General features: G+C 35.1%; 3 protein-coding genes across 3 annotated transcripts in view; all 3 read left to right on the forward strand.

Annotated features, from left to right (window-relative positions):
• The window catches only part of LOC115235086 (odorant receptor 13a-like), an 8,819-nt gene extending 7,577 nt beyond the window's left edge, over window positions 1–1,242 (forward strand). The window contains exon 4 of the mRNA XM_029806653.1: window positions 1,192–1,242. Within this exon, the coding sequence (XP_029662513.1) occupies window positions 1,192–1,242 (51 nt within the window). The remainder of the gene's footprint in view (window positions 1–1,191) is intronic.
• Window positions 1,243–2,248: 1,006 nt separating this feature from the next.
• Window positions 2,249–4,631, forward strand: LOC115235187 (odorant receptor 13a-like). Its single transcript, XM_029806804.1, has 6 exons — window positions 2,249–2,508; window positions 2,852–3,197; window positions 3,438–3,668; window positions 3,873–3,986; window positions 4,119–4,274; window positions 4,509–4,631. The coding sequence occupies exons 1-6, from the start codon at window positions 2,252–2,254 to the stop codon at window positions 4,557–4,559; spliced, it is 1,155 nt and encodes a 384-aa protein (XP_029662664.1). The 5' UTR covers window positions 2,249–2,251; the 3' UTR covers window positions 4,560–4,631.
• A 947-nt stretch (window positions 4,632–5,578) lies between these two features.
• LOC115235180 (odorant receptor 13a-like) lies at window positions 5,579–8,129 on the forward strand. The gene is made up of 6 exons (XM_029806792.1): window positions 5,579–5,832; window positions 6,250–6,601; window positions 7,084–7,314; window positions 7,543–7,656; window positions 7,739–7,894; window positions 8,082–8,129. Exons 1-6 carry the CDS (start codon window positions 5,579–5,581, stop codon window positions 8,127–8,129), a joined length of 1,155 nt encoding a protein of 384 aa, XP_029662652.1.
• Window positions 8,130–10,151: the final 2,022 nt, after the last annotated feature.

The raw sequence follows: 10,151 nt of genomic DNA on the forward strand, positions 1-10,151 counted from the left end.
TGTATTTGTCGAATGACAGCCCAACGTAGTATCACGAAATATCCGCGTAAAGACTGGAAGATTGTGAGAGGTCAGCAAACGAATGCACCCCTGGACGAACGACCAACAGGAGCTGCTCATTAAATATTTTTTTCGCATCGCGTGCGAACCACATACGCATCTGTTGTTTTTCCCTATTTCGATAAAAGGAAGAAAAGAAATATTATTTTCCTCCCTGTTTTCGAGCATCGGTATCGTGATTGCGAATTGCTCTTGCTTTAAATATGCAATGATTTATGCAGGACATCGACAGGGCGATGTATGTCCGATGGTGAATCACGTCCCGGAGATCTTTAGAAAAGTTTTGAAAATGTAGTGGATGAAAAGACTTCGAACAAAGAACATAAAATTAAATTGCCACAAAACATGTATACATGTATACATGTATGTTTCTCTATTTAATATCCGAACTATGTAATATTCGTTTGAATGCTATAGCAATATTTGGCAAGGAATCAATAATTGAATTTCGAGACTGATAAAAGTGAAGATGTTCATTATAAAATGAAACTGAAGTATATTGTGTGACATATTGTAGGAAATGATTTAATAAGTGTCAATATTGGAGAGATATTTATTCGACAAATATTAATTTTCTTCCACGATTTTTCTTCTTTTTATCTAACTTTAACTAGGTGTACATTGTATTTAATTTTTGGATAATTTAGAATGCTTATACTACGCTATTTAAATTATTCTTATTTTAGCGAATATATTTCTAAAAATAGCCTGTGTAGTGTGTGATACGTATTTTTCTACCGAACTATTTACATATTATATTCGATTTTGTTTTATTATACAAGCACTATAATATGGATATGATGTTTTTATTGTGTCGCCAATAATACCGATAAGTATGATCCTGCAGAATTCATAATCTATAACAACGTATGCGTCAAAGAGTTTAATATACTACCATTATATATATATATATATATATATATATATATATATATATATATATATATATATATATATATATATATATATATATATATATATATATATATATATATATATATATATATATATATATATATATATATATATATATATATATATATATATATATATATATATATATATATATATATATATATATATATATATAATGGTAGTATATTAAACTCTTTGACGCATACGTTGTTATAGATTATGAATTCTGCAGGATCATACTTATCGGTATTATTGGCGACACAATAAAAACATCATATCCATATTATAGTGCTTGTATAATAAAACAAAATCGAATATAATATGTAAATAGTTCGGTAGAAAAATACGTATCACACACTACACAGGCTATTTTTAGAAATATATTCGCTAAAATAAGAATAATTTAAATAGCGTAGTATAAGCATTCTAAATTATCCAAAAATTAAATACAATGTACATCTAGTTAAAGTCAGATAAAAAGAAGAAAAATCGCGGAAGAAAATTAATATTTGTCGAATAAATACCTCTCCAATATTGACACTTATTAAATCATTTCCTACAATATGTCACACAATATACTTCAGTTTCATTTTATAATGAACATCTTCACTTTTATCAGTCTCGAAATTCAATTATTGATTCCTTGCCAAATATTGCTATAGCATTCAAACGAATATTACATAGTTCGGATATTAAATAGAGAAACATACATGTATACATGTATACATGTTTTGTGGCAATTTAATTTTATGTTCTTTGTTCGAAGTCTTTTCATCCACTACATTTTCAAAACTTTTCTAAAGATCTCCGGGACGTGATTCACCATCGGACATACATCGCCCTGTCGATGTCCTGCATAAATCATTGCATATTTAAAGCAAGAGCAATTCGCGATCACGATACCGATGCTCGAAAAGAGGGAGGAAAGTAATATTTCTTTTCTTCCTTTTATCGAAATAGGGAAAAACAACAGATGCGTATGTGGTTCGCACGCGATGCGAAAAAAATATTTAATGAGCAGCTCCTGTTGGTCGTTCGTCCAGGGGTGCATTCGTTTGCTGACCTCTCACAATCTTCCAGTCTTTACGCGGATATTTCGTGATACTACGTTGGGCTGTCATTCGACAAATACACATTTAGGCAAAATTATATTACTCTTTTTCCTTTGCACGTATTTTTTCTAGTATACTCACATATATCTTGGTGTACTCGTTAGTACACAAACGACATATGTATTCTTGATATATGCGGAGAGAGCAAGGAGAGATACAAAGTTATGACGTGTAAAACTACAATTAATCGTACGACAAAATTTGTGCTCATCCTGTTCGGTATCTGGCCAGGTATATCGTGCATTACGTTGTGCAGAATATTTTGGACCGTCACAATAGTAATCGTTCTACTTTGCCATTATCTATATTTCTTGACACATTATCATTCTGTCGACGTGTTCGACTTGATGGACTGTTTTAGTAGTTTCATAGGATTCTTGAAATTAATGATCAAGGTTCTTTTCTTTTGGTTGAATCAGCGGTAAGTAGCGCGATACACAGTTAATAAAGTAAATAATATGCGAGAATATATTATAATAAGTATATTATTCTGTGTTTAACAGTAAGACCGTTATTTTATTCCATATATATATATGAATTTGCGTTTAATTAAAATGTAAACTATCTGCTTGAATTATATATGCATGAATTCGTGACATTTATTAAATTTAAAAGTTACGTATTCTACTTATATTTTAATATTCTTCATATGCTCCCTTTCTTTCTCGCATTTATCGTTGTGCTCAATTTCAAAACAAAATTAATAAACTAAGATTTAAATGTGCGATGGTCATTAAATTCGCAACGTATGCAATCATGTGTAGAATATTCAATAAAATTTTAACGATGATGGCGGAAGATTGGAACGATAGCGCCAAAAGTAATATGGAGATGCAGGAAGTAGTAAACAAAGAAAAGATATCGAATCGTATTGCCAACGCAATCATTACTCTTCACACAGTTGTCGTGCTCTTATACGGCATCGGCATCATTCTGGCCAACGTCGACGTCACTGATCGTACGATCGAACTACCCCACATTTACAAAGCGGAAGTTCCTTTTATCATAAACACGCAATACACGTATAGAGTCGTGTTAATTGTGGAATTGGTACATCTTATCATGTGTAGCTGGGGCTTGGGTAATCTAAACGCTTTACTGATAATTTTGGTGAGTTGCACACAAAATTATGTACAATTAATAAACACAAACACATATCCACGTTATAATAATTCTAATAAAAATAGATTTAAAAAATCGATAGATAACTTAATTGATACATATTTTTTTGTCAAATAGGTCGGTTCTGTGTGTTTTGCCAAATTTATCCTTAATAATTGTTACGTTTTTTCAACTCACTATTTGAATACGTATCTTCGTTTTACGAACGGTAATCATCTTTCTTTTTAGATTTTCCACATAGGTGGCCAAATAAATATCCTGCATTGCTGGTTAACGGAGCTGATATCCAAAGAGAATAAACGTGAATCTATTGCCATTACGATGAAGAAAATTATTCGGAAACATCAGAAAATCATTTATTTCGCGAAAAATATTGAGAGCTTGTATACGTATATTGCGTTCATGCAATTTATATCGAACACGATAATGATTTGCCTAATAGGATTTTTAATCATAACAGTGAGTAAAATAAAAGATATATATTAAATATTATAAGTAGAAATAATTATATTTATTCTGCAAAATTAATTGTCACCTGATTAATCGTGCATCGTGTTCGCATCATGTTTTTACCTTATTGATTCTCCTATATTTCATTGCGCCGATAGAAACAACTACTTATACGTTGAATTATTTATGATATAACGTGTTTCGATATTGTAGGCGCTCGGCAATCCCAACGCGACAGAAAAGATAGTGAGAGCCGTTTCGTATTATAGCGTGACGAATATCGAAGCGTTCATATTCTGCTATGCTGGGGAATATCTGATAAATAAGGTTAGTAATAATTATAACGATCTTGATTCTTGTTGAATAATTCTATGATTGTCATGCAACGATTACGATAAAATTCAAGAGAACCGTAATATATATGTAAGATTTCTATATTATATTTTTATCTTCATTCAGAGCAAGGTAATAGGATTAGCTGCGTACAATATCGCCTGGTACAACTTGGAGCCTGAATACAGTCGTATTTTGTTATTCATGATAGTGAGAGCGCAGAAACAATTGACACTTACAGTTGGGAAGATGACGGATCTCTCGTTACAATGCTTTGCAAGCGTAAGATTTCTACGTATTATATAAAATAAAATTTGTGATCCCAACATTTATATAACATTTATCGTAATATGTATATATTTTCTAAATTTATATATTTACTTATTTGTTTTTCCTCCTTCATTACATAGGTTCTTTAAAATACATTCTTGCAGTAATATCTTAAATGTTCAAATGTTATTGTTTCATATATATAATGGTAGTATATTAAACTCTTTGACGCATACGTTGTTATAGATCATGAATTCTGCAGGATCATACTTATCGGTATTATTGGCGATGCAATAAATGCCACATTCATCTCGCCAATTTTCAATTAAGGCTCTTGTATGTGCAATATGTAAATCATTAGAAATAGTTAGAGATGCAAGCGCATATAGTGCATAACACGGCATATCTCGAATATATATGCTCCAAGAAAATAGTTGTATAAACCAAAAGAACTTTAATAGTAGTAAAATAATTTATGAAATAATATACATATATATATCTATTATAGTATATATCTACATTCTCTTTCTCTCTGTCTCTCTCTTCCTATATATATATATCGGTAAAAATTACCACAATATAATGCATTCCTGATTTCCACGAATCTTTCGGCAACTCCCCCATCCTTCTCGACGCGGCCTATGAAAAGACTTCTTCGTTTTTCTCCAGATCATTGCGCATGATTTTAGATGGACTATAAGCCATCGTCGACCTCCGTCCTGCGAGATCGTACATTTTTAATGGAAATTGTGCACGGTACGGCGGAAGAACGGCCTCTCGATTTCCCTTCCATCCGCAAAATCCGGCAATCGCACTGACAACACACACTGCAACTTTATCGTACATAGAACGGTGAAAATATTTAATGATCTGGCCCCTGCCCCGATCGACAGTTGTCGACGATGGTAGGGCTCCTCGCCGGCCCTCGCCAAGTGACCCTCGGTATCTGTCAGTTTATCCGTAGCGTCTACAGGTGCGTGTCTCGTGCCCGTCCATAGATCTGTTCCACGACTGTGTCCAAGACTTTTATGTCCTTTTCGCGGAGCTCGATCAAGTTCCGAGCGTTGTGCGTTAATTTTATTCACCCAACATTCCCTCCCTTGATGACGTGCTTCTTATCGCCCTATATTCTCGCTGATTATTTCATTTTCAGTGAACTATCGATAAACTTGCTCCCTCGATGATATTGATCTGATAATTTACAAGTGTTCTCTCTTTTCCTCCAAAGAGCGATTACACATAACACATCTTTACTTTAGCTTCGCATCGTTCAATAATGTCATAGAGTGTTCGCGTCACCAATCGAGAGTTCGACAATGTCCGCGAATACAATTACCCACTCGATCGAGATCGGACTTCGAGTCGTCGGTATCTGGCCAGGCGCCGCTTACGCGATCGCCAATCGGCTCTTCTGGATCACGACGATGCTAACCGCGCAGATTTTTCAATACCGTCATGTGGTGTTGCATTGTAACTCCGAGGATCTTGAACAGCTGATGGACGGCCTGAGTGAGACGCTGTCGTACAGTTTGTTGTTTGTCAAGTTGATTGTTTTCTGGACGAAACAACGGTACGTCGTTGCTACTCGGCGAATAATGTTGTACGAATCGAACAAACGTTAGATAGCACGAAGTACCTCACACACACACCTGTCATCAGAGCATTAATAATTTAGCGATTCTGTTTCTTTCGATAAAAAAAAATTCAGTACTTATCAATCATTCGTTTTAAGAATGATAAGTGTATTTTTTTTTCCTTATCACACATTTTCCTTATCAACGATTTATTATAATATGTTTTAATATTACTATTTTTCTTATATCGTAATCATTATTACACCGAGATAATACTATCAACGTAATCCCGGTATCTATACTCGTATCTTTCACCCATTTCCTCTTCGTTTCCATACGAAAAAAATAATTTTCTCTAATCACGAGTCCTCGAAGGGAAACAACTTTGCTCTCGCGAAACTGATTCTCCCTAGAATATTCAACGACGTGTTAGCAAGGATTGCGACGGACTGGAAGGAATGCGGAAATGCGGAAGATTGCGGCAACGCCTGGTGCAATATGAGCAATGTGGCCGATCTGTCTCATCGTTTCTCCAATATGATTATCGGCTTGCACTCGATGGCCGTGATGGTCTACGGTATCGGCGTCGTCGTCTTGCGTAGCGACAACGGCGTCACCAAGGATCGCGAACTCTTCCTCAAGATGGAGTTACCCTTCGAGAGCGGCACATCACCGATCTACGAGCTCGTCATGACCACGCAGTTCCTTCATCAGATAACGGCCGCCACCGTGATCGGCGTGCTCAGCGCGCTGCTCGTTACGCTGGTAAGTTAAGCTCCGAAACCCCCCAGGGCTTTCGTTCCCTCTCTCCCTTCCCCTCCCTTCTCTCCCCGGGGGATTTTCAAGTTCCCGACTGAGATTACCTCGAGAAACGCACCCCGAAGGGTGGCCTCGGTCCGCGTTTTCGCGATGACTGGGATTGTTCGTGGCAAATTTTCATCTATTTAGAAAACGTCTAGAAAGAGAAAGTTATTTGGAAGATTTATTCCAAATTCTCTGGCATTAATTTGCAGGAATTATTTTAAGCAAAGTTTATCAGATCTTTTATTCAACCGATGTTAATATCGCGCAAGTTAATTATTATTATATTTTTTATTGTGAATTATCCGTTCTGGTCTGCAAGATTCTGAACGCATCGATACACTTTAGAGATTTGTTAATAAAATCACATTTTCTTAGCAAATATTTTCAGATGTTTTCAATTTCCAAAACTATCATATATGAGGATAATGAGATCAAATTCTTAGGTGCTACATGCAGGCGGTCAGATAGACATTCTACGTGAAAGATTATTAGAGATTTCACCGGGGGGTGAGAAACCGGCTATATCCATGGTCACGATAGGCCCCTTGATCCGGAGGCATCAAAACATCATCGTTTTCACCGAGAAAATCGAAGACTTGTACTCGTATATCGCGTTAGCACAATTCATATCGAATACCTTCGTTATTTGCTGCTTGGGCTTTATCATCGTGAACGTAAGTAACTTTAATAGCTTTCACTGCACAAAGAAAATACAGATCAATAATCAAGTTCGCTTCGATGGCACGCATATCTGATATACGTGTATTAAACTTATAATTTATTAGCGGCGTTGTAAATTTTAAGCATTCAGCAGCTCATAAATCTGATATCTTTGCGACGCAAATTACTGTAGTAGAAAAAATTTGGTCGTGTACATTTTGGTATAATTTTCAATATTACAGTCGATTGGCGGCCAAGAAAGCTCCTCTATGCTAGTGAGATCCCTTTTGTTTTACGTCGTCATTAATTTAGAAGCGTTCATCTTTTGCTTCGCCGGCGAATATCTAAGCGTTAAGGTGGGCAATCGCGATTTATAATTTTATCATAGCAATTATATTTTAGCCCCCTCGCGTTCCGCTTTTGCATTTTGATTTCCAGAGCAAGATGATTGGCGACGCGGCATATGAGTCTTTGTGGTACGATTTGACTCCAAACGAGAGTCGAATCCTACTGTTTCTGATAATGAGATCGCAAAAGCAACTGACAATCACGGTCGGCAGGTTCATGAACCTCTCTATGCAACAGTTCGCAAACGTAAGCATTGTTATTGATCGTATTAATATGAGATTATGCGTTAAAGCTTTGCATGTTACACACATAGAGAAATTCTGTTCCGAATTTTGTGTCGCGGATTGTAGAGATCATCGAAATGAACTTTAATTCGTAACCGCAAAATTAAATTGATTTCTTTTATGCACTGTAGCTGTGTTGTCTGCCATAGATTATTAAATCATCGGCGTCATATGTCTCCGTACTTCACGCGTTGTAACGAGGACCACATAACCGTCAGTATCGACGTATAATGATATATCGCCGACGTTAACGTATCGCTGCAAAAATTGCTAACGTAAGAGTTGCGAAGATTACTCTATTAATAAAAGTCAATTATGAGGTCATAATAAAATTACTCGTTTAGTTATTTTACTCGTCGGAAATATCGCGATAATATTTACGCAAACGTTGTTAAACGCGTATGCGAGTTTACCGTCGAGACTACGATGTTGCTCCTTGAACGAAGAGAAAAATATTTTTCTCGTAAGGTTGAAGGCTCGTCACGGGCTTTCATCCCCCTGAAAGAAGTTTGGAACGTCGTTCCGCGCTAAATTGCGGAAGTTGCCTCGACGCAGCGAGGGGTGGCTCTTTCCCCTTTATACTCGTTGTATCCGTCTACCGTATATACATATATATATGTATCCCGTTCGCTTTGGCGATATCGCACAATCGTGCCAGATGGCCGACGAACAGATCGCAGGGCAGCGATCGTCAACGAAATTATACTGGGATTACTTAGCGCTATTTCGCGCATATAATCAGAATGCTTTCACGCAGCAACTCGCCCCGAAGGGACTGTTTTATTTGAGGCGACTGTGTCTCTGTGTGAGCAAGAGTTGCAGTAATCTTATCGTCCCTCGCGACCGTTCAATTTGCAAACTTGGAGTTAACGCTCTGTTAACGGACAAGCAGAGTTTATATGTGTTATGTCTGGCAGAAATATACATCTCACCGCATGTTGAGGTAATGTATATATGTATATATAGAGCAGTAAGCAACGCAATTTTCTGTTCTTTTCATATACAATTTCCGGTCCGTCGGAAAATTCTAGTAAATTTTCCAAAACAAAGATCTTTAACTTTTATATACTGTTATTTATCATTATATTTGAAATTATATTGCTATCGAAATGTAAAATATATAATCATTTATCACATACGTATTTTGCGTCAAATTGTATTCAAAAATTGTATTCTTTTAAAATTACTTCTAATATTATATAGCTTATATTTAAAGACATTTTGAAAAAATAAAATATATTTTTTTACAGAAATTTTCTTCGCAAATTTATTTCGTGTAGATAAGCATAGTTGCAATCTTTAACTCTGCAAACTTTTATTCCCGGTTATACTATAATCGCTGTAGAAATATCGACTTTCTAAACTTTGAAAATTATATCCCGACAATGTAAATCATGAATTTTCGCTTACGTCGAATTCCGAATAACGGCGATGTCATCCCATTTTACTAAGTATAAAATTATCGGCGTCGTCGTAAATTCCTTCTCAAGTTCCTCATCGCAGCCTCACGAGAATCCTTGATTTTCCATTCATAGCCACGTCAGCATATCAACTTTCTTACATAAATTTATTAACGTACTTTTACATACGCGACAGTATACCAAACGAGAAATTGATATCGGGAAAAAACTGCTAACGTTTATAAGCAATATTTTTTTTAAAAAGATTATATATTTAAATACACGACAGATACGCGTTCTGAAAAAATAATAAGTTAGATCTATGCATCTTTTTGTTATATATCTATCAGCATTTTTCAATTTTTTACAATTTTTTTAGCAAGTCTATAAAAAATGGATCTATTCATAGATACATTTGTTTCTCTATACGTATATTTTTCTACTATACACAATCAAATAGTACAATTTATAGTATTAGATATTCCAAATAATATTGAAAAAACTACGTAAATAATTTTCTATGCATTTCACTTTTATGATAAATATTTCCATATATATCATATATAAATTCTAACATTTGTTTCATTTCATAAAAAACACAGAGATGCTTTGGCGCTTGTTGTTATAAAATACAATCACGATTCGAGACCAAAATTAATCCTACCGGATTAAATACCTTACTCAAATTCAATCGCACGACAAGGTAATTTGATAAGGTCAAAGGAAACCTACTCTCTAACAATTTTATTTCTTTATCGAGTCTCCAGCAGGTGGAGATTTCGCGCACGAATTGCCGCAGATAATAAATAGATCGGTCGT

This window comes from Formica exsecta, unplaced genomic scaffold (genome assembly GCF_003651465.1).
Source record: "Formica exsecta isolate Colony F162 unplaced genomic scaffold, ASM365146v1 scaffold109, whole genome shotgun sequence".
Taxonomy (NCBI): domain Eukaryota; kingdom Metazoa; phylum Arthropoda; class Insecta; order Hymenoptera; family Formicidae; genus Formica; species Formica exsecta.